Consider the following 15,952-nt stretch of genomic DNA (forward strand, 5'->3'; position numbering starts at 1 on the left):
CCCGAAATCGTCCAGGCCTTGCTCTACCCTTACGGCACGCTCATTCAAGCGGCGTTGCCTATTGTGGGAATCGATGTTCAAGATGGACGCAGCTAAGGTAATCCCTCAGCCTCCACTTCATCTGATTACCTCCACCGGTTCGGGCGAAACCGGCATCGACCCCTCCTGCATCGAGTGCGGTGAAAACCGGCATCGCTCACCCCGACACCATCCACGAGCTCGACGTCGGTGCCTGCCACGGTCTCCTCGGTTCAGGTACCTCTTCCTTCCACAGTGCCACCAATGGTCATCAAAGTGCCGAAAGCTACTAAGCAGAAGCACTCGGCCTCGAAGGAGCGCGATGTCCGTGCAGGAGGACCCCCTTTCGGTGCGGATCCCTCCTTATCAGGCTTCGCTACGGTCCGTGCTGGAAGCTCAATTCGTTGAGCTCATGCAGACCATCGGACCCGGGCTCATCGCTGCCATACAGGGTGACCTCCCGGTACCGGTCCAAAGGGGCGGTCCGACCCCTCCCCCTCCCCCACACCCCGTTCGACCTCGACAACCGACGAGGACGAACGGGGGAGGGCGGCGATGCCCGTGCGGCAAGCCTCGCTTACCGATATGCCGCCATTAGAACCCATTACGCCTCCCGCGCCAACATGGGACCAGACCTCTGATCGATACTCGAAGCCCTGGGCATAGTCAGGAAGACTTCTTCCGTACTCCTTACCAGACTTGGGTAGCATCGCAAGAACCCGCATCGCAAACCAGTTGCGATCCACTGCTTCCAGCCCTATCCACTTGGGGGCCTCGGGAGACCATGCGATGCACAGACGATCCCGATCCCCGTCCCGCCACCGAGACGGGCATCGATCGAGACACTCATCCTGGCACTCCTCACGCCATTCGGAGGTGTCACCGCAGAAAAAAACTGCAACGTAGGGGATACTCCTCATCAGAGATGTCCCCCCGAGGGGCCCGGAGTACGAGGAGACACCGGTACCCGATTCTCCTTGTCACTCCCCAATGTCCACGGACCTGGAGGCCTCCCTCCTCCTCCAGCCCGTCCACATGACCGACGCTGGCGGAACAATTGTCCTTCTCATCATTCCTCCGACAATATGGCGGATGATCTGGATGTGACCCTTGACACGGGCTCCCGATACTCCAAAGAGTATCTGGACACCATGCATTTACCTAACCCTCCAACGGAGTCGCTTCGGCTCCCCTTGCATAAATTACTGGACCAGACCTTCATGCAGTGCTTCGAAACACCGTATTCCATACCGGCGATCCCCAGCAAACTCGATGCTCGATACCGCATCGTGCACCATAAAGGGGTTCGAGGGCCCTCAACTCTCCCCACCAATCCCTACTGGTCGAGTCCTCCCTTAAACGCTCTCATCCCTCCCAGGTCTACGCCTCTGTACCGCCGGGCCGAGAGGGGAGAACAATGGACAAATTTGGTAGAAAATTCTACCAAAACTCCATGATGGCGTCACGGGTGCTAAACTACAACTTCTTTTTTCTCTTCCTATCTGGTAGTTCTTCTTGCCGGTGCTCCGCTAAGTTTCACTCCGTTCATAGACAACCAAGCCTCGATTCGAGTTCGAGGAAGTGGTAGCCTCCCTCTCCCCAATTACGCCTCCAGCTGATGCAATCCTCCTTCGATGCATTCGAACTCTCGGCACGCGCCGCCGCAAGCGCCGGTAGCTATTGCGTCGCCTGGCATGGCTCCGTTACCATCGATATGGATCCCAACCTACAGGACATGACTCGCCAACGTTACCATGTGCTGGAGCTGACCTGTTCGATGAGTCTATCGAAACTGTTACAAGAAGCTGTCGGATCATGAAAAATCCTTTCAATCCATCCTGCGGCCCAAACCCAAACCTCAACAGTCTCGACCTTCCAAGGCCACCCCTGATTTACCAGCGGCGTTACATGCCCCAGCCAAACGCCTGCTGCGAGACAGCCTGCGAAGAGACAACTCCTCCCCAGATAGTCTACAGCAAAAAACCTCTCAGCCACGGCTGTACCTAAGGCTCCCCAGCCCTTTTGACCGCCCCCCCCGGGAGCATACCTCGGCCTCTCACCATAGGGGGCCGCCTCCATTCTTTTTTACCATCGATGGGAGGCCATAAACCACGGACCTATGGGTCCTCAACCATCATAAGAGAGGATACTCTCCTTCAATTCCACCGGGTCCCCCCGGACCATCCTCCAAGAGAGTATCCTTCAAGACTCGACGCAGACCGCCCTTCTTCTCTCAGGAAGTCCAACCTTTAATCTCAGCTTCGGGCTGTCGAGCCGGTCCCGTCAGACCAATTGAACCGAGGGTTTTTACTCCCGGTACTTCCCTCGTCCCCGAAGAAAACGGGGTACTCCTGCGACCACTCTTTTAGACCTTCGGGCCCTCAACAAGTTCCTGGTCAAAGAGAAGTTTCGCATGTTGACTTTGGCTTCTCTATACCCCCTCCTTGAGCAGAACGACTGGTTATGCTCCCTGGATCTCAAGGAGGCCTACACTCACATCCCCATTTCACCCGGCCTCCCGAAAGTTCCTCAGATTCGGGTGGGAAATCTGCACCTACAGTATCGAGTGCTACCATTCGGCCTATCTTCATCCCCCAGAGTCTTCACAAAGTGCCTGGTGGTAGTGGCCGCAGCACTCCGGGTCAGGGGTCTACAGGTGTTCCCATACTCGACGACTGGCTCATCAAGGCCCCGTCAGCCCAGAGGTCACTTCGGCGGCCTTGGCTACCAACCTACTTCCTCCAGAATTTGGGCTTCGAGATCAACTTCTCCAAGTCTCATCTACAACCCACCCAGTCCCTCCCCTTCAATCGGAGCGGTCCTGGACACCACCCGACTCCGAGCATTCCTGCCTCGGCAACGCATGGAGTCTCTTCTTCATCTCTGCCAGTCGGTGTCTACTCGCCAAACCCTACCGGCGAGACAAACTGATGGTGCTCCCTGGGCCATATGGCCTACCACAGTACATGTGACACCCTTTGCCAGACTCCACCTCAGGATCCCCCAGTGGACCCTGGCATCACAGTGGAATCAGACGTCAGATCACTATATCCAAACGCATCTTAGTCACACCTGCTCTTCGGCAGTCTCTACTTTGGTGGATGACCTCTTCGAATCTATCCAGAGGTTTGCTGATGCACTCTCCCCCCCATCAGAAAGTTCTCACAACTGATTCGTCGAATTACGCATGGGGGGGCCCACCTGGAGGGTCTCCGCACCCAAGGATTCTGGACCAGTGCAGAAAGACTACACCAAATCAATCTACTGGAACTCAGAGCCATCTTCAATGCGCTCCAAGCTTTCCAACACCTACTCCACGACATGGTAATCCTCATTCGCACAGACAATCAGGCCGCCATGTATTATATCAACAAGCAAGGAGGCACCGGGCTCGGCCCCCACCTCCTTTGCCAGGAAGCTCTACGATGTCTGGGACCTGGGCGTGTGCGCACACAACACCCTACTCAGAGCAGTATACATCCAGGGGGGAGAACAACGTCTTAGCAGACAAACTAAGCCCGCCTGCTACAAACGCACGAATGGACTCTCCAATTCCAGCCCCCTTCACCAAATCTTCACGCAATGGGGGGACGCCTCAGATAGACCTCTTTTGCGGCTCCCCACAAACGCCAAACTGCCTCAGTTTTTGCTCCAGGATCTACACCCTCACCGCCTCGAGGCAGATGCTTTTCTACTGAACTGGGGGAAACGATTTCTATATGCGTTCCCACCATTCCCGCTGATCCAGAAGACTCTGGTCATAGCTGAAACTCGAACGGGCCACCATGATTCTAATAGCTCCTCGGTGGCCCAGACAACCTTGGTTCTCCCTCCTACTTCAACTCAGCAGCAGGGAACCAGTACCACTTCCAGTGTTTCCTTACTACTTACTCAACATCAAGGATCACTACTTCATCCCAACCTGCAGTCTCTCCACCTGACAGCTTGGTTCCTCTCAACGTAACCCCTCACCAATTCCCACAAGAAGTGAGGGAGGTCTTGGAAGCTTCCAGGAAGCCCGCCACTCGACAATGCTACTCCCAGAAATGGACCAGATTCTCCTCATGGTGCGTTTCTAAGTCAAAGGAACCTCAGCGAGCTTCCTTATCCTCCGTGCTGGACTATCTCCTACACCTATCTCAATCTGGGCTCAAGTCCACATCCATACGAGTCCACCTGAGCGCTATTGCGGCGTTCCACCAGCCCCTACAAGGAAAACCCTCTCGGCCCATCGGTGGTCGCCAGATTTATGAAAGGACTCTTCCATGTTAACCCTCCTCTCAAACACCCCCAGTAGTTTGGGACCTCAATGTAGTCCTTTCCCATCTCATGAAGCCCCCGTTTGAACCACTCAACAGGGCCCCTCTGAAGTATCTCACCTGGAAAGTGCTTTTCCTTGTAGCCCTTACGTCCGCTCGCAGAGTCAGCGAACTCCAGGCATTGATGGCGGACCCACCATTCACAGTGTTCCACCATGACAAGGTGGTCCTCCGCACTCACCCGAAATTCCTGCCTAAGGTGGTCTCCGAATTTCATCTCAACCAATCCATTGTACTTCCAGTATTCTTCCCTAAGCCTCATTCTCACCACGGAGAATCGGCCCTTCACACTCTAGACTGTAAACGTGCCTTGGCTTTCTACCTGGATCGCACCAAGCCACACAGAACCACTCCTCAACTTTTTGTCTCCTTCGACCCTAACAAGTTGGGAAGACCCGTATCAAAGCGCACCATCTCTAATTGGATGGCGGCTTGTATCTCTTTCTGCTATGCCCAGGCTGGATTATCACTTCCTTGTAAGGTCACAGCCCATAGGTCAGAGCAATGGCAGCCATCAGTAGCATTCCTCAGATCAACACCAATCGAGGAAATTTGCAAGGCTGCCACCTGGTCCTCGGTTCACACATTCACCTCACATTATTGTCTGGATACCCTCTCCAGACCGGGATGGGACAGTTTGGCCAAACAGTATTGAAAAATTTATTCTCTTAAGTCGCCAACTCCCCCCTCCATCCCACTGAGGTTAGCTTGGAGGTCACCCACTAGTGAGAATACCTGCCTGCTTGTCCTGGGATAAAGCAATGTTACTTACCGTAACAGTTGTTATCCAGGGACAGCAGGCAGCTATTCTCACGTCCCACCCAACCTCCCCTGGGTTGGCTTCTCAGGCTAGCTACCTGAACTGAGGATGACACGCCCGGATCTCCGGGTAGGAAGGCACCGGCGCATGCGCGGTGCGGGCATCTAGAAACTTTAAGTTTCTACAAGCAACACGTGCTTGTGAGACGTCCGTACCGGGGCTCTGTCTGATGACATCACCCACCAGTGAGAATAGCTGCCTGCTGTCCCTGGATAACAACTGTTACGGTAAGTAACATTGCTATCCCTGCCTTGGACCTTAGCCTGGTGCTGTCTAGTTTTATCTAGGCTCTCTTTGGCCTTCTTTCAGATGTTCTCTGTTGGATTTGATGCTCTAGACCACAGTTCTTCACCACCAGTCCGCGGACCGGTGTCGGTCCGCAGAAAATTTCTGTCGGTCCGCACAGGGCCGGCGAGATCAAGTCGGCAGTTAAATTTCCTGCTGACTGCGGTTCCTGCTCACTAATGTTCCTCCCAGCCTCAGGCAATTAAGACATTTCTGCCGACGTCGGGGCCTTCCCTCTCCGAGTCTCGCCTGTTCGGAAACATAGAAGTTGAAACAAAATAGGCGGGACTCAGAGAGTGAAGGTCCCGACGTCGGCAGCCTGTCTTGATCGCCGCCCCTGCCCGAGTTGCTGAAGAGGGCCACGGGGAAGTTACAAGTAGAATGGAGAGAGCTGCAGATACTGGTGCAGGTGGAGGGAGATGGTCAGCTTGTGCGAGCAAGATCCTGGGGAGCCTTCACAGTGACTTCCTCCCCTCCCACCAGCTCTCCTACTTGCCAGGGCAGTGATTTACCTGCAACTTCCTGCAGGCAAGTACTGAGAGCTGCTGGAAGGGGAGACAGCCACTGTAGGAGGCAGGGAAGCTGCTGGATAAAGGAGAGAGCTGTTACTGGACTTAGAGAGAGTTAGAAGGAGAGATGCTGCTGGGAGGGGAGGAGGGAAAGGGATGGGAAGAGAAGAGAGTTAATGTTGGATAGAGGGAGGAGGGAAGGAGAAGAAGGAGAGATGCTGCTGGAGGGGGAGGAGGGAAAGGGATGGGAAGAGAGTTAATGTTGGATAGAGGGAGGAGGGAAGGGAGAAGAAGGTAGAGATGCTGCTGGGAGGGAAGGAGGGAAAGGGATGGAAGAGAGTTAATGTTGGATAGAGGTAGGAGGGAAGGGAGAAGGAAAAAAAGGAAGGAGGGAAGGGAGAAAGAAAAAAGGAAGGAAACAGCTGGCAGGCAGATTACAGGAGGGGAAGGGGGTCAGGGTGGAATGGAGAGATCAGATGAGGGAAAGGGGAGAGAGAGGAATGAGAAAGTAGAGAGACATTGATGCTGGAAAGGGGGTTGGCAGAGAAATGAAAGAGGGATAAAGATGCTAGATCTGGTGTAGGAGAGATAAAAATGAAGAAGGCAGTGAAGCAGGAATGAATGATGTAAAAAGGAGAGAGGAGGAACAGGCTGGCTTGGACAGGGAAGAGGGGCATAGAAAGAAGTCAGATACATATGGAAGGGGGAGAGGGCAGACATTGGATGGAACGGCAGATGCTGGAAGGAAAAAGAGTAAAAGAAGATGAAAGCAGAAACCAGAGACAACAAAAGGTAGAAAAAATAATTTTATTTCTATTTTGTCATTAGAATATATCAGATTTGAAATATATATCCTGCCTAGAGACATAACTGGGGAATGCAGTATTCTGTTAGCATGATATTTCTATGTAGCATTCTATAATAACTTGGCTTGTTTAGTTTTCTTGATAGTTAGAGGGGATATATGTGAAGGGGAGGGGAGATAGGGGTTTTGCTGGTCCGTGCTCTGTATATTCGTATTTATAAAATCACAATTGTTCAGAATATTGTTTTCTTTTTATACTTTAATAAATACGTTCAATATAAATCATAATTGCGGCTTGTGCAGATGAGATCAGATGGTTTGTGGGGACCGAGCTCGCGGAGGATGGGGGTGTAAACGGGGTTTTTGAATTTTAGTCTTAGTAGTTTGCAGTCCCACAAAATAATTCTTTTATTTTTGCCGGTCCACGGGTATAAAAATGTTTGAAGAACACTGCTCTAGACTGTTGTTTCGGCTTTTCATGTTGCTCGGGCAGTGTGTTTGCCTGCCTTTCTGCTGACCAGGTTCCTCAACTCAGGACTGCCTGTTGTAGCCTCTGGACGTACGCAGGGTTCTTCTGATGGCGAGGTCACTCACAAGTCTAGTTACAATAATACTTGCTTTAAAATCTGCTGATAAAACAAGAATGAAAAAAACTATATTTCAATAGTACAAATAGTAACAAAATAAGTACTGTAGTTTGGATTTGTCTAATTTCTTGGAGAAGTGGTTGGAAACTGAGATCCTAGCTTCTTGCTACTTTACTGGTTCAGTTTGCTATTGACTCTGATAGGGAATTGGATGCTTAAATTGTTTTTTAAATATAAGTTACAGTAAAACCTTGGATTGCAAGTAACTTGGTTTGCGAGTGTTTTTGCAAGACAAGCAAATCATTTGATTAAATTTTAACTTGATATACAAGCAAATTCTTGCAATACAAGTATATACAGTATTCACACATCACAAATGAGCCGATGGTTCTCTCTGACGCTGCAAGAGTTGTAGTGACTGTTCTAAAACAAACAAAGTCTTGAAATACGATTACATACAGCATGCACACGTCACATCATCACAACTGAGCCGATGGTTTTTTCTCTCTGACACTGCAAGAGTGTAGTGACTGTTCTAAACAAAACCAAGTCTTGAAATACGAGTACATACAGTATACACACGTCACATTATCACACCTGAGCGATAGTTTTTGTCTCTCTGACGCTGCAGGAATGTAGTGACTGTTCTAAATGATGAGGTCTTGAAATACAAGTACCGTATTTGCCGGCGTATAAGACGACTTTTCAGTACCTTAATCCTCCCCAAAGTCGGGGGTCGTCTTATACGCCGGGTACTGTTTACATGCCCTTACTTTACATTAGAGAGCTGCACGGGGACGCCCCCTAGGGTCACGGGGATCCCGTGGGGACGCCCCCTAGGGTCGCGGGGATCCCATGGGGTACGCCTCTCGAGGGTCGCGGGGCTCCTGCGGGGCTGGATGTACTCAGTCTTCTGGATGTACGCGGCTCTTCTTCTCCCTACCTTCTCTGCTTGCAGCACAGAGCCGAACGGAAGTCTTCCCGACGTCAGCGCTGACGTCGGAGGGGAGGGAGGGCTTAAACAAAGCTTAAACAAAGCCCCCCCTCCCTCCGACGTCAGCGCTGACGTCGGGAAAGACTTCCGTTCGGCTCTGTGCTGCAGGCAGGCAGATACGGAGAAGGAGAGTAGCCTCGCAGTTCGAGTGGCTACCAAGGGAGAGGGGCGGCCCGCCCCGCCCCGCCCCGGTTTGCAGCACAGCCGGCCAGGTTCCCTTACTTTTGTGGCACTTCGCCGACACGACCGATAACAGCCCGGGTCCGACTATTCCTCCCTGCCCTGTAGCCGCGAATCTAAATTACCTTCTTACAGCAGCTGTAAGAAGGTATTTAGATTCGCGGTAAGGCAGGAGGTTTGTCGGACCGGGGCTGTTGTCTGTCGGTCGGGGTAAGTGCCAACAAAGTAAGGGGACCTGGCCGGCTGTGCTGCACCCGGGGCGGGTAGAGAAGGAGGGGGGGAGAAGGACGCTGAAAGGCCATGGTGAAGACAGGAGGGGGGGGAAAGGACTCTGAAAGCACTTGAAGACAGAGGAGGGAGAAGGACGCTGAAAGCACATGGGGGAATACAAAGGGGTGGAGAAGGACGCTGAAAGGCCATGGGAAGGGCGGGGGGGGGGGGGGAAGAACTCTGAAAGCCACTTGTGGAAGACAGAGGGGGGAGAAGGATGCGAAAGCACATGGGGAAGACAAAGGGGTGGAGAAGGACGCTGAAAGGCCATGGGGAAGACAGAGAGGGAGAAGGATGCTGAAAGGACATGGGGAAGATGGGGGGGAGAAGGACACAAAGTAAATTGAGGAAGAGAGAGTAGGGAGAAGACGCTGGCAGGGAAGAAGACAGATGCCTGACTATGGTGGAGCGGAGAGAAGAGATGGTGCCAGACCAATTTGGAAGGGGGAAGAAAGGGAGAGGCACAGTAACAGAGCAAATGGAAGATGCAGAAGGAAGAGAGATAGTGGATGGAAGGAATTGAATGAGAACATGAGGAAAGCAGAAACCAGGCAACCAAAGGTAGGAAAAGAATTCTATTTCTTTTTTTTTTTTTTTTGCTTCAGGATAAAGTAGTATATTAGTTGTGTTGATAAAAATTTATAAACCATTAGAGGCTCTGGTAGAAAACCCGTTTACAAAGTAATGTATTCTTCCCAATTAATATTTTCAAATTAATAAAGTCTTTTTTGCTTATTTGTAAATGGGTTTCTACCAGAGCCTTTAATTCAGTAGCATAATTAAATGAAATAAACTATTTCTGAAATTTATAGGGCACGGGCGGGGTCGGAGGGATTCCTCGCGGGGGACGGGTGGGACGGTAGGGGATTCCTCGCGCGGGACGGGTGGGGACGGAGGGATTCCTCACGGGGACGGGTGGGACTTTGGCAAGGGACAGGTGGGATTTCTGTCCCCGCGCACCTCTCTACTTTACATGCCCTAACATCTCCTTCCTTACCTCCTTACGGTGCTTACGGTACTAGTAAACCTGCCGGGACATCAGCGGGGCCATGGCGGGACATCAGTGTGGACAAGGGTGCCAGCTCCTTCATTCCTGCGCAGCGGGAAGCAGCGGCGCTCTGGCCCCACCCCCTTTTCTCTTATACTACGTCTCTCGCACATGCGGCCGTGTGTGGAGTCTAGCCCTTAAGGAAGTTGCGGGGGCGAACAGGAGGCTTTTGAAGGCTTTTAAAGGGAAACTGTCATGCCAGCAAACTTGCTAGGGACTTGCCCGGCACTTGCTCTCTCTCTCTATGTGTTATCTTCCTTCTATCATTGACAGTTTCAGTTTGGTTAACAGTTTAGAAAACAAATAGCATGGCAGCTCCCATGGGTTTATTGTTCTATTCAGCTTTAGTGAATTAATTATTATCCCAGGACAAGCAGGCAGCATATTCTTGACTGATGGGTGACGGCACCGACGGAGCCCCGGTACGGACAATTTTAGAGTGATTGCACTCTAAGAACTTAGAAAGTTCTGGTAGGCCGCACCGCGCACGCGCGAGTGCCTTCCCGCCCGACAGAGGCGCGCGGTCCCCAGTTTCTTAGTTTCCGTGGAGCTAAGAAGACGCGTCTCTCTCAACGGCCGTTGTGAGAGAATTTTTGTGAAACTTCCCGCTCGCGAAAACTTGTTGAGGAAATATTATTTCCTTTCCTTTTTTCTTTATTTTCTTTCTTAAAAAAAAAAAAACAAACATTTTGTTTTTTTCCCTTCTTTTCAGTTTAGCCACCATCGAGGCCTCGGCCTTCGATTTGGCTGAAGCCGTTTTTACATTCATGCCCCCCCAACCCGGCTTCAAAAAGTGCCAGCGGTGTGCATGACCAATTTCACTAACTGATCCTCATAATTGGTGTCTCCAGTGTCTTGGTCCCGACCATCGAGCGTCGACCTGCACCCGCTGTGCAACTTTAAAAAAGAGAACTCTTAATTCTGATGTTCTTTTAAGTTTTATTTGTTGTGCAGAAGGTGTGCGGAAGAAGGGGTAGTCTTATATGGCGAGTATATAACAAACTCTATATTTTAACTGTAAAAGTTGGGGGGTCGTCTTATACGCCCAGTCGTCTTATACGCCGGCAAATACGGTATGTATATATTTTGTATTAAAGTTTTTGAGTTGTGGAACGAATCGTCTGAGTTTCTATTACTTCCTATAGGGAAATGCGCTTTGCTATATGAGTGCTTTGGATTACAAGCATGCTTCTGGAATGAATTATGCTCGCAAACCAAGCTGTACAAATAGTACTACAATAGTACATAATGGTAACAAAGATTTAATAGTACAAATAACATGAGTAAAGAGTATTGAATTGTTACATGAATGCGTTTGTCCATGTGCGTTACTGTGGTGAACAAACAGGTATAGGAATAGTATTAGAATATTATGGATATTTCTGACTTCTTTTGTTAACTGGTTCTGTTTTTTGAGCAAATTAAATATTTATTTCATGGATTTTTATCTGAGCATGGCTAAAGTCCTCTGCTGTTCATTGTTAGTTTCCTTTGGGAAATTGGTTAATGGTTAATAGGAGCCATTCTGCAACAGCAGGAAGAATGTTGTTTGCAGCAGGAAATGTAGTCAAGGAAGTTTTGCATGTGTTGGGCTGAGTGTGCAAACTGGAATTGTTTAGCTAGCTACCATTTCTAAAATATTAATTCTTGCAACAACCATAGAAGCATTTCTGAATAAAGAAGCAATTTAAATTTTTCAGAAAAGTTGAAATGGGCTATAGTACTATTTTCAACTAGTGATTTGATTTTTGTCTATAAAAGATTTCATTTGTTTTTGTTATTATGGTATCCAGAGTTCTTCCACTGTAGTCAGATTGGAAGCTCTAATCAGGCAGGACAGCATTCTGATGATTACACTGAAGAAGCAAGCTGATGTGAAGTCATGCAAGCTTAAGAATTCTTGGACTTGAATTAATAGTCTTAAATGAGTCTTTCTTGCTTTTGCAACAGGAGCAACGTTTAAGGTACCTCAAACAACAGGAACGGCGTCAACTGCAGTCTGTCTCTGAAAGTGAAAAACTTCAGAAGCTTAAAGAACGTGTAGAGACCCAGGAGTCCAAACTGAAGAAAATACGGGCCATGAGAGGACAAGTAGATTACAGCAAAGTTATGAATGGCAATCTTTGTACGTAGCCTTTGTTTGTCTTTTCTGTAAAAATCATTGGGACATTTTAAATGTATTGAATTTGTAAGTGAAAAAAAAAAATATCCACTGTCTTGACTGTATACAGCATTATAAAGTACAGTCAAACCTCGGTTTGTGAGTAACGCGGTTTGCGAATGTTTTGCAAGATGAGCAAAACACTTGAGCAAATTGTAACTCGCAAACCAAGCATTGACTTGATTTGCGAGCCCCAATCTGACCCTGGGAACCGGCAGTATTGCTCCCCCCGTGGCCACCGGCGCTGTTCCCTCCCTTCGTGATCACCTCTCTCCCCCCCCTCCCCAACTGACCGACCCTGTCCTTACCCGTGTGCTGCTGGTATTAGAAAGTGCCTGCCGCCGGTTTTCTGCTGGGCTGCTGCTGGGCCTTGAGCATCTGCGCATGTTCAAGGCCTTCTGGATCTCACCCTCTTCGAGATTCTCATGATATTCGAGATCTCATGAGAATCTGGGAGAGGGTGAGATCCAGAAGGCCTTGAGTATGCGCAGATGCTCAAGGCCCAGCAGCAGCCCATCAGAAAATCAGCGGCAGACACTTTCTAACACCGGCAGCGCACGGGTAAGGACAGGGCCGGCTAGTGGGTGGGGGGGGGAGGCGATCGCAAAGGGAGGGAGCAGCGCCGGTGGCCTCGGGGTGAGCAATACTGCCGGTTCCTGGGGTTGGCTCGGGTGTCGGCTTGGGGGTTGGGTGGAACGAATCATCCGAGTTGTCATTACGGCCTATGGGGAAAGTTGCTTTGCTATACGAGTACTTTGGATTGCGAGCATGCTTCTGGAACAAATTATGCTCGCAAACCAAGGTACCACTGTATATCAAATACTAGAACTTTGTCACCTTAGTGCAGCTTGTGGAAATTGTCCCATGACTTATTTTTTAGAAGAAAAATGCACAATATTATCAAAATACATATAACATATACTAGAATGAATAATATGGATCAAGTATATTGACATTTTCAAAATTATTGAAGGCCTATTCTTATAGAACAATGAGCTTCAACCTTTTTCATCTCACAGCATGCTTACAAGGTACAAAAATTGTCAAGATGCAACATTTTTTAAAGGATGAATGAGAAAGAAAGATAAGAGTTGTTTTCTTTACCTCTGGAAGAACCTTACTGTAGACTAGTTATCTGGTGGGGACAGGAAATTCTTGCCAGAATTCAAAAAAATTTCCAATCTGGAGGTCTATATTTTGATTTATATCTTCTGAATGGCAAAAGACAGGTGAAGCTTCAGTAACTCCAGCTTTTTAGATCATTATTGTCACTTACTGCAAGTGGGGGTGCTCTGCAGCTCAGTGGGAGGGAAAGACTGGTAAGTTGGGTACTATCTGTAATAATTGGAATCTTAGTTATAACCATGTATCATCCTCATCATGTTTTGCTGCCTATGTGGTTGACATAGTGGATACTAGTGCTGTCCGATTTGCCAATTTGAATCGATTCACTGGAGAATCAATTTGTTTCCCCCCAAAATGGGACTCGCCGGTTCAATGAACAGCTGCTCTCCCCAGTGAGGCCTCCAGGGCCTCCTAAAGCAGCAGTGGCAGTGGTAGATGGCTAGCAGATACAGACTCTGAACAGGCTTGTTCGTGGCCTACCTCGCTAAGGCCTTCCCTCTGCCATGTCATTGATGACATCACTGACACAGCAGAGGGAAGCTTAGCGAGGTAGGCCTTGAACAAGCCTGTTCAGATCCTGTGTTTGCTAGCAGTCTACTGCTGCTGCTGCTTTAGGAGGCCCTGGAGGTATGTCAGGCTTCACCAGTGGAGGAGGGCTGTTCACTGGGAGGGGGTGTCAGTCGTAAAGTGCTGCACAGGGGGATGGGAGGTATAGAAAGCTGCTGCACAGGGGGCTAGGAGGGAGAATTGAATTGATTCAGTAAGCTGAATTGAATCAAAAAAAATTTCCCTGAATTAGGCAGCACCTCTAGTGGATACTTGACAACCAGCTTTTTAATATGGGTGACTGGGGCCCATACAGAGTAGTGGGCATGGCTCTGGCCTCGTTGTTGGGCAGACTGGATAGATTATGTAGACCTTTTTCTGCCATTATTTACTGTTACTTTTTTCTTTTACTTCCATGGTGTCTCATTCTCCTTTTTCTGTTTCAGTGTGCTCTTATATGTCTCTTTTTAAAAAATTCTTTATTTTTTTATTTTATAATTTTTGACATTCTCCGTCAAAACAAAGGAAAAAATACCATGTAAAACAAAAATATGTTCATACATTACATACTAAATCATAATACTAAGGTAAATATTACATTACATAGTATAGTTAGTCCACAATTAATGGAGATGGAGCTAAAAGTTTGTTGAAATTAACCATCAAAAAGATAATAAGGAAAACTAGAAGGAGGCTAGACTGCCCTTGAACTATTCTCTGAACGGATTTGAAAGAAGCTGAATAAGTAATTACTTATTATCCTGAGATAAATTAATTTGGATAACTGCTGTGGCTCATAGAAAACATAAATATTCTCTTTATATACCAAAATACACTTACAGGGATATCTCAGAACAAAAGTTGCCCCTAACCTGTGGTCTCAAAATAAGAAACCGTTTTCTTCTCTTCTGGGTCGGTCCCCAGCAGTTGCTTCTTGTGTTGTCGTTTACTAGATTTCTTTAGTGAACCGGGTCCCTGCTTACTTTGCATGCCGTTACCCTCATTTGCATGCGCAGATCGGAATCGGATCGGCAGAGGTAAGTGAATTAGCCTGGAGTAAAATCAGGTCGCCCTCTTCTGGACCGCTTCAAGTCTTCTTACATCCTTCGCCAGATACGGTCTCTAAAACTGAACACAATTCTCCAAGTGGGGCCTTACCAATGACCTTTACAGGCGCTATGCCTCTCTTTATACAGCCCAGCATCTTTCTAGCAGCAGCCACTGCCTTGTCACACTGTTTTTTCGCCTTTAGATCTTCGGACACTATCACCCCAAGGTCCTTCTCCCCGTCCGTGCATATCAGCTTCTCTCCTAGCATATAAGGTTCCTTCCGATTATTAATCCCCAAATGCATTACTCTGCATTTCTTTGCATTGAATTTTAGTTGCCAGCATTAGACCATTCCACTAACTTTTGCAGATCCTTTTTCATATTTTCCACTCCCTCTTCGGTGTCTATATTACAAATCTTGGTATCATCTCTAACCCTTCAGCAATGTCACTCACAAACATATTGAACAGGATTGGCCCCAGCACCGAACCCTGAGGGACTCCACTACTCACCTTTCCTTCCTCCGAGCGACTTCCATTAATCACCACCCTCTGGAGTCTGTCCGACAGCCAGATTCTAATCCGGTTCACCACTTTGGGTCCTAACTTCAGCCCTTCAAGTTTGTTCAACAGCCTCCTATGAAGAACTGTATCAAAGGCTTTGCTGAAATCTAAGTAAATTACAACTAGCATATGTCATCGATCCAGCTCTCTGGTCACCCAATCAAAAATTCAATCAGGTTCGTTTGGCACGATTTACCTTTTGTAAAGCCATGTTGCCTCGGATCCTGTAACCCATTAGATTCAAGGAAGTACACTATCCTTTCTTTCAGAAACACTTCCATTATTTTTCCAACAACTGAAGTGAGGTTCACCGGCCTGTAGTTTCCTGCTTCATCCCTGTGACCACTTTTATGAATAGGGACCACATCTGCTCTCTTCCAATCCCCAGGAATCACTCCCGTCTCCAGAGATTTGTTGAACAATTCTTTAATAGGACTTGCCAGAACCTCTCTGAGCTCCCTTAATATCCTGGGATGGATCCCATCTGGTCCCATCGCTTTGTCCACCTTCAGTTTTTCAAGTTGCTCATAAACACTCTCCTCCGTGAACGGCACAGAATCTACTCCATTTCCTCATGTAACTTTGCCAGACAATCTCGGTCCTTCTCCAGGATTTTCTTCTGTGAACACAGAACAGAAGTATTTGTTTAGCACATCTGCTTTTTCCTCATCA

General features: G+C 48.5%; 1 protein-coding gene across 5 annotated transcripts in view; it reads left to right on the top strand.

Moving 5' to 3' along the window:
• The window catches only part of PPP1R13B (protein phosphatase 1 regulatory subunit 13B), a 199,805-nt gene that overhangs the window by 98,918 nt on the left and 84,935 nt on the right, over window positions 1–15,952 (top strand). For all 5 annotated transcript variants that reach the window (XM_033952239.1, XM_033952240.1, XM_033952236.1 and 2 more), the window contains one exon: window positions 11,786–11,960. In XM_033952239.1, coding sequence (XP_033808130.1) covers window positions 11,786–11,960 — 175 coding nt within the window. The remainder of the gene's footprint in view (window positions 1–11,785; window positions 11,961–15,952) is intronic.

Source organism: Geotrypetes seraphini, chromosome 7 (genome assembly GCF_902459505.1).
Source record: "Geotrypetes seraphini chromosome 7, aGeoSer1.1, whole genome shotgun sequence".
NCBI classification, from domain to species: domain Eukaryota; kingdom Metazoa; phylum Chordata; class Amphibia; order Gymnophiona; family Dermophiidae; genus Geotrypetes; species Geotrypetes seraphini.